This window comes from Urocitellus parryii, chromosome 11, assembly GCF_045843805.1.
Source record: "Urocitellus parryii isolate mUroPar1 chromosome 11, mUroPar1.hap1, whole genome shotgun sequence".
Taxonomy (NCBI): Eukaryota; Metazoa; Chordata; class Mammalia; order Rodentia; family Sciuridae; genus Urocitellus; species Urocitellus parryii.
Genome location: NC_135541.1, coordinates 69,875,844 through 69,892,215, shown reverse-complemented (window position 1 = coordinate 69,892,215; position 16,372 = coordinate 69,875,844). Strand labels below are relative to the sequence as shown.

At 37.1% G+C, this 16,372-nt stretch overlaps 1 protein-coding gene across 1 annotated transcript in view; it reads left to right on the top strand.

Annotated features, from left to right (window-relative positions):
* The window catches only part of LOC113176956 (guanylate-binding protein 6-like), a 37,678-nt gene extending 28,821 nt beyond the window's left edge, over positions 1 to 8,857 (top strand). Inside the window, exon 11 of the mRNA XM_026381507.2 lies at positions 8,441 to 8,857. Coding sequence (XP_026237292.2) covers positions 8,441 to 8,668 — 228 coding nt within the window. The 3' untranslated portion in view covers positions 8,669 to 8,857. The remainder of the gene's footprint in view (positions 1 to 8,440) is intronic.
* Positions 8,858 to 16,372: the final 7,515 nt, after the last annotated feature.

The following is a 16,372-nucleotide window of genomic DNA, read 5'->3' as shown; positions in this document are numbered from 1 at the left end:
GAGAAGTGTCTGTTCATGTCCTTGGCCCATTTGTTGATTGGGTTATTTGTTATCTTATTGTTTAATTTCTTGAGTTCTTTGTATACTCTGGATATTTGGGCTCTATCTGAAGTGTGAGGAGTAAAAATTTGTTCCCATGATGTAGGCTCCCTATTTACCTCTCTTATTGTTTCTCTTGCTGAGAAAAAACTTTTTAGTTTAAGTAAGTTCCATTTGATGATTCTTGTTGTTAATTCTTGTGCTATGGGTGTCCTATTAAGGAATTTGGAGCCCAACCCCACAATATGTAGATCGGAGCCAACTTTTTCTTCTATCAGATGCAGAGTCTCTGATTTAATATCAAGCTCCTTGATCCATTTTGAGTCAAATTTTGTGCATGGCGAGAGAAGGGGATTCAGTTTCATTTTGTTGCATATGGATTTCCAGTTTACCCAGCACCATTTGTTGAAGATGCTATCCTTCCCCCATTGCATGCTTTTAGCCCCTTTATCAAATATAAGATAGTTGTAATTTTGTGGATTGCTCTCTGTGTCCTCTATTCTGTACCATTGGTCCACCTGCCTGTTTTGGTACCAGTACCATGCTGTTTTTGATACTATTGCTCTGTAGTATACTTTGAAATCTGGTATTGCTATACCACCTGATTCACACTTCCTGCTTAGTGTTTCTTTTGCTATTCTCTGTCTTTTATTTTTCCATATGAATTTCATGATTGCTTTATCTATTTCTACAAGAAATGCCATTGGGATTTTGACTGGCATTGCATTAAACCTATAGAGTACTTTTGGTAATATCGCCATTTTGATGATGTTAGTTCTGCCTATCCATGAACAGGGTATATTTTTCCATCTTCTAAGATCTTCTTCTATTTCTCTATTTAGGGTTCTGTAGTTTTCATTGTATAAATCTTTCACCTCTTTTGTTAGGTTGATTCCCAAGTATTTTATTTTATTTTTTTGAGGATATTGTGAATGGAGTGTTTTTCCTCATTTCCATTTCAGAAGTTTTGTCGCTGATATACAGAAATGCCTTTGATTTATGCGTGTTGATTTTATATCCTGCCACGTTGCTGAATTCATTTATTAGTTCTAGTAGTTTCTTTGTAGACTCTTCTGGGTCTTCTAGGTATAGAATCATATCATACACAAATAGTGATAATTTAAGTTCTTCTTTTCCTATTTTTAGGCCTTTAATTTCTTTCATCTGTCTAATTGCTCTGGCCAGTATTTTGAGAACTATATTGAATAGAAGTTGTGAGAGAGGGCATCCCTGTCTTCTTCCAGATTTTAGAAGGAATGCCTTCAATTTTTCTCCATTCAGAATGATGCTAGCCTGAGGCTTAGCATAGATAGCTTTTACAATGTTAAGGTAAGTTCCTGTTATCCCTAGTTTTTCTAGTGTTTTGAACATAAAAGGATGCTGTACTTTGTCGAATGCTTTTTCTGCCTCTATCAAGATGATCATAATGTTCTTATCTTTATGTCTATTGATGTGGTGAATAACAATTATTGATTTCCGTATACTGAACCATCCTTGCATCCCAGGAATGAATCCTACTTGATCATGGTGCACAATTTTTTTGATGTGTTTTTGTATCTGATGCACCAGAATTTTATTGAGGATTTTTGCATCTAGGTTTTCTAGAGATATTGGTCTGTAGTTTTCTTTCTTTGAAGTTTCTTTGTCTGGTTTCGGAATCAGGGTGATGTTGGCCTCATAGAATGAAATTGGAAGAGCTCCCTATTTTTCTATTTCCTGAAATAACTTGAAAAGTATTGGTATTAATTCTTCTTTAAAGCTTTTGTAAAACTCTGCTGTATACCCATACGGTCCTGGGCTTTTCTTGGTTGGTAGTCTTTTGATTGCTTCTTCTATTTTATCCATTGATATTGGTCTGTTCTAATTGTGTGTATCGTCCTGACTCAGTCTGGGCAAATCATATGACTTAAGAAATTTATGGATGTCTTCACTATCTTCTATTTTATTGGAATATATGATTTCAAAATAATTTTTAATTGTCTTCTGTATTTCTGTAGCATCTGTTTTGATATTGCCTTTTTCATCCCGTATGTTAGTAATTTGAGTTCTCTCTCTTCTTGTCTTCATTAGCATGGCTAAGGGTCTGTCAATCTTATTTATCTTTTTGAAGAACCAACTTTTAGTTTTGTCATTTATTTCAATAGTTTCTTTTGTTTCAATTTCGTTGATTTCCACGCTGATTTTAATTATTTCTTGCCTTCTGCTACATTTGCTGTTGTTTTGCTCTTCCTTTTCTAGGGCTTTGAGATGAAGTGTGAGCTCATTTATTTGTTGGTTTTTTTCTTTTTTTGAGGAATGACCTCCAGGCAATGAATTTCCCTCTTAAAACTGCTTTCATTGTGTCCCATAGATTCCTATATGTTGTGTTTGTATTCTCATTTATCTCTAAGAATTTTTTGATTTCCTCCTTTATGTCTTCTGTAACTCATTGATCATTCAGTAACATATTGTTTATTTTCCATGTGATGTAGGATTTTTCCTTTCTTCTTTTATCATTGATTTCCAGTTTCATTCCATTATGATCAGATAAAATGCATGGTATTATCTCCACCCCTTTATATTTACTGAGGGTTGCCCTATGGCATAATATATGGCCTATTTTTGAGAAGGATCCATGTGCTGCTGAGAAAAAAGTGTATCCACTTGATTATGGTTGATATATTCTATATATGTCAGTTAAGCCTTGGTTATTGATTCTGTTATTGAGTTCTATAGTTTCTTTATTCAACTTTTGTTTGAAGGATCTCTCCAATGGTGAGAGAGGTGTGTTGAAATCACCAATAATTATTGTGTTGTGGTCTATTTGATTCTTGAACTTGAGGAGAATTTGTTTTATGAACGTCGAAGCACCATTATTTGGTGCATTAATATTGATAATTGTTGTGTCTTATTGGTTAATGGTTCCTTTTAACAGTATATAATGTCCTTCCTTATCCTTTTTGATTAACTTAGTCTTGAAGTCGATTTTATTCGATATGAGGATTGGCACCCTTGCTTGCTCACGAGGACCGTGTGCGTGATATGTTTTTTCCCAACCTTTCACCTAAAGCCTGTGTATGTCTTTTCCAATCAAATGTGTCTCCTGGAGGCAGCATATTGATGGATTTGTTTTTTTAATCCATGTTACCAGCCTATGTCGCTTTATTGGTGAGTTTAAGTCATTAACATTTAGAGTTACTATTGATATATGCTTTGTACTTCTAGCCATGTTTGCTTGTTTATCTTTTTAAATTTTATTTTAATTTGATTTGTTTCTCCATGATTAGCTTTTCCCCACCCTCTTGCTTTACTGAGGTACTTCCCACTGTTGGTTTTGGTTATTGTTTTTCATTTCTTCCTCGTGTAGTGTTTTGCTCAAGATGCTTTGCAATGCTGGTTTTCTGGCTGCAAATTCTTTTAACTTTTGTTTATCATGAAAGATTTTTATTTCGTTGTCGTACCTGAAGCTTAATTTTGCTGGATACAAAATTATTGGTTGGCATCCATTGTCTTTCAGTGTTGGAAATACATTGTTCCAGGATCTTCTCACTTTCAGCGTCTGTAATGAAAAATCCGTTGTTAACCTTATTGGTTTACCCCTGAATGTAATCTGCCTCCTTTCTCTTGTAGCTTTTAATATTTTCTCTTTGTTCTGTATATTGGATATCTTCATAACAATGTGTCTTGGTGTTGGTCTACTATGATTTTGTATGCCCGGTGTCCTGTATGCATCTACAATTTGTACATCCATTTCCTTTTTTATATCTGGAAGGTTTTCTATAATTATTTCATTCAACAGGTTGCTCACTCCCTTGGTTTGAACCTCTATACCTTCCTCTATCCTGATGACTCTTAAGTTTGGTTTATTTATGTTATCCCATATCTCTTGGATGTTTTTCTCGTGATTTTTTACCAGCCTTTCTGAGTTGGCTAGACTCTTTTCAAGATGATATATTTTGTCTTCATTATCTGATGTTCTGGCTTCTACTTGCTCCACTCTGTTAGTGATACTCTCATTTGAGTTTTTAACTTGGTTTATAGTTTCCTTCATTTCTAGAATTATTGATTGATTTTTTAATAATCTCTATCTCCTGATAAAGATGCTTATTTGGTTCTTTTATCTGTTTATGTAATTAATTTTCAATGTGTTCTTTCAGTGTTTGAATTTGCTGTCTCATATCCTCTTTAAGATTCCATTCCATCTGTTTAAGGTATTCTTTGAGTTCTTTACTTGACCATTTTTCTGATGCCTCTAGGTCCTCCTGAATATTTAGGTTGTCCTGCATTGTTTGTACTCCTTTTCTTCCTTGCTTTTTCATGCTGCTCATGTTACTTCTTGTTCTGTTTGACTGCTGAGTTACTGTTTACTCTTATAAATTTATTTGATTTTGTGTGTCTCTGGGGTCTCTCTTTTGTGATGGGAGACTATGACTAGAGATGATGAGTTTTGTTGCACTTTAGTGCAGATTCATTAGTTTCCTAAACTGTGTATGGATTCTGATGGCATATAGTGGTCTGTGATTTGGTCTTCGGACTTATATTTAGGTAGAATGATGTGATGGTATTGAGGTTGGTATCTCTTGGCAACCTTGGAAGGTTGCTCTACTGATGAGGGATATTAACCTGAGAATGGTCTGGAGTATTTGGGGGTAGCTAGGGACTTGATAGCACTATATAATGCCTCATAACATTTACCTATACATATTTAGTAAATTACACATAAACAGCATCATGATGCTTGGGAGGAAAGGTATTAGAAGGGAAGGGAAGAAGTCACTAAAGAGAATGAGAGTAAACAGGTAGAATTCAAGGAAAGGGGAATAAGGAAATTGAAAAGAAATGAATAGACAAAAGAAAAAAAAAGAAAATAAAAAGAAAAAATTAAAAAAATTAAAAAATAAAAATTAAAAAATAATAAAAAATAAAAAATAATAAAAAACAATAAAAAAATCAAAAAAAATTTAAAAAGTGCAGTCTTAGAGTTCAATTAACTTCTCTTCCAGTAGGTGAAGCTGTGCCCACCGGGCCAAGCTTTTCCTCTCAATATGCGGGAACCAATCACTGTGCAGCAGCTCTTCCTCCCGACTGGGCGGGTCTCCAATCCTGAGTGCCTAGGGCCCTTTCTTGTGTCTAGACACTTCCCCACTTTTCCTCCAGCCAGGCTCCGCTCATTGGTGACGCTCACCACAATACTGGCGACATGCCAGGTCTGCTGCTCCCAGGAGCCCTATTTTCTTGAACGACTGGGCACACTCTCCCTGTTTGCCAGTCCCTCAGACCCTAAGGTTGTGGAGCTTGAGGCTGAGAACCCTCAGCGTATTTTGCTTGCCCTCCGGTAGCCATGCCCCCGGTAGCTGGTGCAAGAGACCTCAGTTGTCAGCGCTGCTGGGAGCGGTAGCCGGGGGGTCCCGCACTGTGGGTCCCGCCGCTGTTCCCTCGATCTGACTATCGCGCTCACGGGAGAGCTGGGAAGGGCCCTTGAGGTTTCCTCGCTGTGTGGAGTGGGTGGCTAGGGGGTTACACACCTGCTGCAGCTGTTTTCATTGAAGTTATCTCCTCCACCGCATTCTGGTGACGTCAGTTCTCTGCCATGGTTATATCCCATGCGAATAGCGACAGTGCATTCCCTTTGCTGGGTGACCGATGCAACGGGTGGGTCCTGACGGGCTCTCCCAAGCCCCGTCTCAATCCTGTGGCCACTGCCTATGAAGGCTCCGCAGGATCAGGAAAAGCTGACAAGTTGTCTCAGTGGGATTGGGATCCTTTAGTGCTGAGTCACAGCGGTTTGTGTGTTCTGAGAGGCGCAGATTGTTCACCCCAGATCCACGTCAGCTCAGCATTGCCTAGTGCTCCTGAGCAAACAGCATTTTGATGGTTTAAGACTCTCTATGCCCGTGCAGCTGAAGAGGTCAGAGACTTGATCTCTCTGCGCCCCCCTGCCATGTTGCACTTGTTATTTCTCTATTTAGGTTTTTGTATCTTCTTGTTTTTTAGTTGTTTGTTTTGTTTTGTTTTCACCAGAGATTGAACCCTAGGGCACTTAGCCACTGAGCCACATCCTCAGCCCTTGTTTTCATTTTAAAATTTGAGACAGATTCTAACTTGCTTAGAACCTTGCTAAGTTGCTGAGGCTGAACTTGAACTTGGAATTCTCCTGCCTCAGCCTCCCAAGCCACTGAAATTATAGGCATGTGCCACACACCCACCTTTGGTTCAATTGTGGCAGATTGCATGTGACCAGAAAGTTCTTCTTTTCTTCTAGATTTTCCAATTTATTATCTTATATCTATAGGTCTCACAAGAGTGAGGCCATTCTGGTAATTCATCCAGGAGTTGTGTGGACATAGTGTATGCATTTCTATGTTTACTATTACAGTGGGATTGATTATTTCTATCAAGTGATGGGGGTTGATATTGGCTCTGTTTTTTTAAAATATGATTCTGATACAGATGCTCCAGTCATGGTACAGGGCACGAAGCTCTTGTCCTCTGATTAAATATTGGTGCATGTCTAGGTGATTCATGGGGAGAAGTGGGAGTCAGAATCACAGTTCTCCTCTAGTGGCATTCACATCTAGTCTTATCAACAATGCATGTTCTGACAAGTTGCAGGTGCAGCCAATGCAGAAATAATGCATAAAAATGATGTCAGCAAAAGTTCTGTAATTCTTCTCTTCACTACTGTGGAGTGTCTTCCCAGGAGTGGGAACTCAGAGCCTCCCTACTTGTACCCACCTGAAGTGTCTGTCAGGTTTCAAGTCTGTCAAAGCTGGAGCTGGATACAATTCCTCTCAACTGGCCTGGGAATGCAGCTCATCAACTGAGCAGCCATGCAATTTGTGTAAGGCTCTGAGCTCAATCCAAAAATAAAGTAAAATAATAAAAATCACAAAAATAAAGTCAAGGAGAACAACAAGGAGAAAAGAGAAAATATTACTTAAATAAAACATTAAATTTTAATAAAAAGAAAACAAGAAAAGTTAAATAAAAGATAAAAATAAATAATAGCAAATGAAAAAATAAAAGAAAAGATTTTTTTTTTTTAAAGAAGAAAACAAATCCTTCCACTTGAGATGCTTGGAAAAGTAAGAAAAGCCTATTTTAAGTCAGCTTCTCTGCTAATCTTAGAGTGTGCTTCCCAGGGGTGGGTTTTTTTCATTCCTCCCCACCATTCTTTCACTTGTGGTAGCCACCAAGGAGCCATAGGCAGTGAGACCCATGAAGCTAACTGAAACTCCTTTTAGCTAGATGCAGGCCAGAGCTAGATCCTGTGTAAGATGGGTTTTGCCAGGCCTAGATTCCCTCTGGCATGTCTCAGGCTGTGTGTCCTGAGGCAGGGCAAATTTCTGAGCAAAGTTTCTCAGGGCAGGTAATTGGGAATGAAGGTGTCAGGGGCAGACTGGACACTAGAACAATACAGTTTTGTGATGGGAAGGGAACAGTGGGATCCACATAATCTGCCATCGTAATCCTGGCATCTTCAGGCCTGGTAGCCATGAGAGACCACTTGCAACTGCTCAGTCCCTTTTTTCAGAGGACAGGTTCCCTGGTCAGACGATTGTAGAGGGTGACAGCCTCTGCTCCCCTTAGCTTCACAGCCTGCAGTCCACAGAATGGGACTCTTAGTGAGTTTGTGTCAGAGCCAGTCCCCTGAGCCAAGGCCCTCTCAAAAAACAGTCACCCATTGAAGCAATGCAGTGGAAAGTCCATGTTGTCCTAGAAATGGGACTATGCCCCTCCTGAGCAGGGAAAACTCAGACAATGGGACCCTTCTCAAGATGACTCCTGGCTTAAGCACCCTGAGGGTTTGTTGGGAGATGGAACAAACCTAAAGTGTAGACCTCAGGTCTCTTACTTATTTAAACTGTATGTCTGCAACATATTGACCTGTGCACCAGTGGAGCTGGCTGGGACTCTTTCCCCTTTATTCCCATTGAGAGAAGATCCTAATACCTGACCTCAGTGATGGGCAGTAGGTACTGGGGCATTCTGTTTCTCTTGCGATGCTGTTATCCCAAGATTCTGTGTTTTCACCAGGTCCCCATCTCTCTGCTGCTGAACTCTAGCGCTCTCCCAGGGCCACTCACCTCCACATGCAGTTCCACAACTATTGCTTTGTTTCTAGTCCACAGAGGAGAAGGCAAGCACTGGGTGCATCTATTATGACATCATATGGCTCAGGACAGTCTCTTGGCTTGAACAAAACATCTCTCCAACATAGCCCGGTGGTGCTGAGGAAATCTCACAAATGTATGAACCATGGATTGTCCCATTATCCAAGTCCAAATGTCTAGAGACATCAAAAAACATTCTAAGGTGGTAGAGAAATGAACACATGATTATTAACTGCTGAAGTTGTTCAACACAAAACTCTGTCTGTTAGTAATGGGATTTTCAAAAGTGGACTTCTTCTCTTTCACAGGTCCAAGAAAAACTTCTGACTGAAGGATTTCAAAAGGAAGCTGAGAAGCTAAGAAAAGAGATAGATCGACTACGAGATGAACTAGATGACATCAACACCAAAAAATCCTCAATTGTCTCACAGATCCTTGATTTGGTTTTCCCTATGATAAGGGTAGGAACTTCTGCTGAAACATTCTTGGATATAGTGAGGAATATATATGATCAATTACGAAGGCACTTCTCCTAAGAAAATAATAAAATGAAATTTTAAATTTTAATTATACAACACTGTTGTTCAATATTTAAGTAAACAATATAAAGAAATGGGAAACAAATAAGGAGATAATGAAATTGTTAGTAGAAAAGTTTTGAGTAAAGCAAAGACAAATGCCAAGATGAAGAAAACATTTGCAGTTTGATTTTAGACATGATGATATTATAACGAATGATGAGCTCTTGTGAGAAGAGACAAACAACTACATTTCTAAATCAGCAGAGATATGATAAAAATTTTTACTTTACTGATAATAAAATTTGTGCAAAATGAAATTAGGAAGTTTGTGTTTCACTTCATTTATGGGTAAAGAAGGGTAATTTTTCCAGGACCCTAAGCTAACAAGGGTTTGGTGTAATCAGTGGCCTCTCTTACTTACTATTGGGATTGTGAATGGCTGCTACTATACATTAAAAATTAGAATGCAGATATCTTTGATCTAGCAATTACCCATTTAGTCATTTCTCTTATATACTTATTTACCCAAGATGAAATTGGCATTGTTAATGGTATGCTGTAATGACAAAAGACTGAAAAACAAAACTTTGAAGTCCCTCAGTCACTGATATTGTTTTGATCTTAAATGTCTCCCAAAAGCTCATGTTTGAAATCATGATACCCAATCCAGTACAGTTTGAAGGTGGAGTTTTAGGCAATGATGAGAGAATTAATCCATTTGATGGGTTAATAATTTAAATGAACTCCTATTAACCGTAGGTAGGTTGTGCATGCCTGGAGGAAGTAGGTCATTGAGATTGTGTCCTTAGGGATTATATCTTATCCCTGGCTCCTTGAGTGTCCTCTGTCATTCTCTCTCTTTGTTTCCTGGCTACCATGAGCTGAGCAGCTCTCCTCTGCTATTTCCTTTCCACCATTTCCATCTCAGGCCTAGAGCTATAGAGTTGACTGACCACAGACCTGACCTCTAAAACTCTGACCAAAATAAACTTTCTCTCTCTAAGTTGTTCTTGTTAAATGTAGCCATAGTGCCATAGAGCTGACTGACACAATCAGGTATTGATAACGTAAACCTTGGGACATACTTTCAGAAGAATACTCTGCATTTTCACTGATATGAAAGGCAAAGCTTTATTGGTATTGATATGAGGAGTTCTCCAAGATATATAATAAGTGAAAAATAAGATTCAGAAAGTGTATATACATATTATCACTGAATTAAGAACATACTGTATGTGCACACATGTTATTGTCTACCTCTGGAAAAACACAAAAGAAACTAGTATCCATGGTCACAATAGATTGGGACTTAGCTGAAATAAGAAATAAGAAAACAACCAACTTTATATTGTATATTCTTCCACAACTTTAACACTTTAGGTGAATTTGTCACCTATTCAAACAAATAAGTACAAATTAAAAAGCTCCCAGGACAGGACGAAAGCTTTTAATACTACTAGAAATAGTAAAAGTAGGCCCAACAGGAATAATTTACTCACAAGAACAGGGAACAAGAAAGCCCAAGACCTGCATCTTGATTTTGTTTTCATTGTGGCATTTCAATTGTCCTTAAAAGTTTATTCACCAGTATATGTTCAGATACAACTCCTCTAAGATATTAAACTGGAATGGTCTTTAAATTTCCTCCCAGATTTATAAAGATGGTGAATTAGAAGGGAAAATTTTCTTCAGGGTTAACTCAGTATTTCAGGAATTCTTTTCAGCTGTGTAACGCTTAAGACTTCCAACCAGAATGAACTGTGTGTTAGTCTACAATTTTGCTAAATACTAGGTATTGGCTGATTAATCACATACGTTTTTATCCAATAGGGCACCAACTGATAAGGTCCTCACCCTGTTCCTCAGTCTCTAGTGCTCTCAAAATGAAGGACACAATTGTAGGAACTAGTGCTGAAAAAACTCATTGAAGCAAAGGGACCTGTACCCTAGTGTGAAACTGGTGCCTATTTCTCTGATGAACTGGATACCCATGAGCCCTGAGTTCTTAGAATTTCTCACTCGTAGTAACTACCTAAGAATGGCTTAAAAGTAGGATGTTTAAAATAGTAAACAAAGTATTCATGCAAACCTCATTCCTGCCATAGCCCTTCTATCATGCTGAAATAAAACCACACATTTTATATGAAGATCAAATTCTGACAGAGGAATCTGCTTAGTGTCCACAGAGCCATAAGACAGGAACATTTGTTCCTTCCCTCTAATGTCTTAAGAACACATCTGTGCTTTCTTTAGGATCTTAAAGTAATGGTCAGTCACCTTTCAGTTTCCCCAATAAAAACCACTGATAACAGAAGTTCTATCACTGAACCAGTCCCCAGGGACCTGCTGCTGTCATTCAGGGGAATACGCTGAGTAGTGCACACTGGGATAGTCTGGTGAAGGGCAATGAGGGGGTAGGCTAGAGTTCTGGTGTCCCATCACGTCTTCTCAATACACATGACCAGCAATGGAAAGTGAAACCTCAATAAGGAAATGTTGGCATGAAATTATATCTATTTATATATCATAAAGAAGTCAAAAGGGAGGTGATAAAACAATGAAAGCAGAGAAAAGTGATTCTCTACCCAGTGTAAAGTTAGTCATAAGTCATCACCTGTTGGGTTAATGTTTATATATACCACGAATAAGTTTTCAGGGAAAAGACCTCTCACATTCTTGAAAATCAACATATATTTGTTGAAATTTTGAATGTATAATGGATCTATCTCAAGGACCCTCTCAATAACTTTTTTAGGAAGACCAGTGCACAGCCACTCCTCCTCCACATGGTATTTGGGCCACTTCTAAAACTCCTTGTTCCTGTTCTCAGATAGTGTCCACAGCCTGCCTTGCTAGTGCCACCTTCTCACCTATTGGTGCCAAGTCTGAACAACCCAGATTAAATCCGTGTCTTCAGGAAACTCCTCTTGTGGACTAGAAGTTAGGGCTGGGAACTTGGAAATACAAAGAAATGGAGAAGACCTGTGTCCTAGAGAACTGGAAATAACATAAAGAAGCAGGAAAGCTGAGGAGAGAGTTGCATGGTCTCCTTCTGGCCTCCTCAGTCTCAAATTACATTCTGTCACACAAGCATATATTCCTCAAAGGCAGGAAGTAAGAACATGTAACCAAGCTGCCAGCATCCCAGTGAGAAGCCTCTGGGAAGCAAAGTCTCACTAGGAAGGGGTCACAGGGAGGTTCTCAGGGAGGTTTTCCAGCTTGGAAGAAAAACCAGAAACAAGATCCCCTGTAGTGAGGGAAGCAGGCAGCATCTCCAGTCCCAGAAACATGGCCTGGCTTCTGTGGGCTTCTAGGACTGCCATAGCTTCCTATGTCATGTTCATGAAGGAGAACGGAACCTATTTACTTCTCTTAAACAATCACATCCTTTAAGAACAAATCAACACCAAAAGCAGTAGAACACAGGAAATAATTAAAATCAGAGCTGAAATCAATGAAATCAAAACAAAAGAAACAATTTAAAAAATTGACAAAACAAAAAAAATTGGTTCTTTGAAAAAATAAATGAAATAGATAAACCGATGGCCATGCTAACAAAGAGAAGGAGAAAGAAAACTCAAATTACTAACATACAAGATGAAGAAGGAAATATCAAAATGGAAGTGTCTAAAATACAGAAGACAATTAGAAGGTATCTTGAAAATTTATATTCCAATAAAATAGAAAGTATCGAAGATGTCAACAAATTTCTAGAGACATGACTTACCCAAACTGAATGAGGAGGTCATACATGATTTAAACAGATCAATTTCAAGTAATGAAATAAAAAAACACCCTCAACAGCCTACCAACCAAGAAAAGCCCAGGACCAGATGGATTCTCAGTAGAGTTCTATAAGACATTCAAAGAAGATTTAACACCAATACTCCTCAAAATATTCTATGAAATAGAAAAGGATGGAACACTTCTAAACTCCTTCTATGAGGCTAATATCACCCTGATACCTAAACCAGACAAAGACACATAAAGGAAAAAATCTTCAGACCAACATCCCTGATGAACATAGATGAAAAATTCTCAATAAAATTCTGGGAAATTGCATACAAAAACACATTAAAAAGATAGTGCACTACAATCAAGTGGGGTTTATCCCAGGGATGCAAGATTGGTTCAACATATGGAAATCAATAAAAATAATTCATCAAATTAGTAGAGTTAAAAACAAGAATCATATGGTCATCTCAATAGGTGCAGAAAAAACATTTGACAAAATACAGCACAACTTCATGTTCAAAACTTGAAAAACTAGGGATAGTAGGAACATACCTCAACATTGTAAAAGCTATCTGTGCTAAACCCAATGCCAGCATCATTCTAAATGGAGAAATATTGAAAGCATTCCCTCTAAAAACTGGAACAAGACCAGGATGTCCTGTTTCACCACTTCTATTCAACATCATCCTTGAAACTCTAGCCAGAGCAATTAGATAAAAGAAAGAAATTAAAAGGATACAAATAGATAAAGAAGAACTTAAACTATCACTATTTGCCAATGACATAACTCTATGTTTGGAAGATCCAAAAAAAAAAATGCCACCAGAAAACTTCTAGAACTAATATATGAATTCAGCAAAGTAGCAATATATAAAATCAACACCTACAAATCAAACATATTCCTATACATCAGTGATGAATCCACTGAAAGAGAAATTAGGAAAACTACCCCATTCACAGTAGCCTCAGAAAAAAATAACATACACCAGAATCAATGTAGCAAAAGAGGTGAAAGACTTCTACAGTGAAAACTACAGAACACTAAAGAAAGAATTGAAGGAAACCTCAGAAGATGGAAAGGTCTCTCATGTTCCTGGATAGGCAGAATTAATAAAAATGACAATACTACCAAAAGCATTCTACAGATTTAATGCAATTACTATTAAAAGCCCAATGACAATCCTCATAGAAATAGAAAAAGCAATCATAAAATGTATTTGGAAAAATAAGAAACCCAGAATAGCTAAAGCAATCCTTAGCAAGAAAAGTGAAGCAGGAGGCATCACAATACCAGACTTTAAACTATACGACAGAGCAATAGTAACAAAAATGGCATAGTATTGGCACCAAAATAGACTTGTAGACCAATGGTACAGAATAGAGAACACAGAGACAAACTCACATAAATACACTTATATCATACTAGACAAAGGTGCCAAAACATTCACTTGAGAAAAGATAGCATATTCAACAAACAGTGCTGACAAATCTGGAAATCCATATGTAGCAAAATGAAATTAAGCCTCTATCTCTCACTCTGCACAAAAATCAACTCAAAGTGGATCAAAGACTTAGCCACTAGAACAGAGACCCTGCACCTAATAGAAGAAAAACATGGTCCAAATCTTCACCATGTCAGCCTAGGATCTGACTTTCTTAACAGATTCCTAAAGCACAAGAAGTAAAATCAAGAACCAATAAATGGGATGGATTCAAATTAAAAAGCTTCTTCTCAGCAAAGGAAATAATCAATAATGTGAGGATGCAGCCTACAGATTGTGAGAAAATCTTTAACACATGTACTTCCAATAAAACATTAATCTCTAGGATATAAAAAGAACTCAAAAAACTTAACCCCCAAAAGAAACACACACACACACACACACACACACACACACACACACATAACCCAATCAACAAAATCTCTATGGAACTGAATAGACACTTCACAATAGAAGAAATAAATCAATCAACAAACATATGAAAAAAGTGTTCAACATCTCTAGCAATTAGAGAAATGCGAATCAAAATTACACAAATATTTCATCTCACTCCTGTCAGAATAGCAATCATTAAGAATACAGGCAACACTAAATATTGGTGAGGATGTGGGGAAAAAAGTACACTCATACATTGATGGTGGGACTGCAAATTGGTGCAACCACTATGGAAAGCACTATAGAGATTCTCAGAAAACTTGGAATGGAACCACCCTTTGACCCAGCTATAGCGGTAACTCCTCGGTTTATACACAGAGGACTTAAAATCAGCATACTACAGTAATGTATCCATGTCAATGTTTATAGAAGCTCAATTAATATATAGCTAAACTATGGAACCAACCTATATTGAAATGCATAAATACATTCTACTGTCATGTATAACTAATTAAAACTAATAAAAATGGAGAACTAGGTTTGCTCAGCTGTATCTACAATAGCATAGGCACCCCTTTTGCCTTCTCTGAGGTCCTTTAATAGATTAATGGATAAAGAAAATGTGATGTGATAAATATATATATATATATTTTTTATATATATGTTTATTTATATATAATATATATTATATATTTTTTATATTTATATATTTATAATATATATATATATATATAAAATATATTTTTTTTCTAATGGAATTTTACTCAGCTTTAAAGAAAAATGAAATTATGGCATTTGTCAGTTAATGCATGGAGTTGAAGAATATCATTCTAGGTGAAATCAGCCAATTCCAAAAAAACCAAAGGCCCAATGTTTTGTCTAATATGTAGATGCTAATTCACAATAAGGTGGGGGGCACTAGTGTTATCTTAGATTAGATATAGGAAAGTGAAAGGAGGGGAGAGTAGGAGATGTGGAGATAGGAAAGATTGTAGAATGCCACAGACATTATTACTGTATGTATATATGTGACTGCATGACTGATATGATTCTACAACATGTACACATAGAAAAATGAGAAATCATATCTCATCTATGTATGATATATTGAAATGCATAAATACATTCTACTGTCATGTATAACTAATTAAAACTAATAAAAAGAAATTAGTGAGCAAGATTATTGTTAGACATAAAATTGCAATGGAGAACTAGGTTTGCTCAGCTGTATCTACAATAGCATAGGCACCAAGGAAGTGTGTAACCTTTTAGCTAATGCGTAGTTATAACCTCTTCAAAAATAATCATACATTCTAAATAGATCTAGGGTGACTTTCAGTCTATAGTTTTTCAACATATCTGATATCTACTGGATTGTCCATTTTTCATTCCCCATCACATATTTCTCTTTATTCTAACAGATTTATTTATGTGGATGCTATTTAAGTTTACAAATCATCTTAATATGTTGAATTTAGGTGGGTGAATACCTGGGGGGAAAAATGAGTTTATTAAGTAGAAGGAAATTCTTTAAATTACATTTAGGTAGTGTTTGGTCTTTGGAATTCATAGCAAAAAAAATATACACAATTTTATCAAAAGTTTTCTTTAATGAATAAAGTGTCATCTGATCCTTGTTAATTGTTGTTCTTATTATCCTTTTTTGTTACTCCTCTTCATGCAGTGCTATATCAGCAGGCATAAACCAGAGATTGATATATGACCATTAACTAATTAAGTCATTTAATAAACATCTGTTTTAGCAGTGTGTCACTGTGACTGAAAGACCTGGCAATGTAGAGGGGGGGAAAGTAGCTCTGAGCCTGAGATGAGGCAGAATATCATGGTGGAAGGACTCAGTGGAGGAAAACAGGATATGGCAAAGAGGAAGGAGAAAGAGAGAGAGAGAGAGAGAGAGAGAGAGAGAGAGAGAACAAAATTCAAACCCCAAGTACATATCCCAGTTACCTACAACCTTCAGCCATACCCTACATGCCTACAGTTACCACTTAGTTATCATACCATTGGTTTGGATTAATCCACTGATTAGGTTACACCTCTCATAATCTAATCATGTCACCTCTGAATATTCTCATGTTGTCTCACA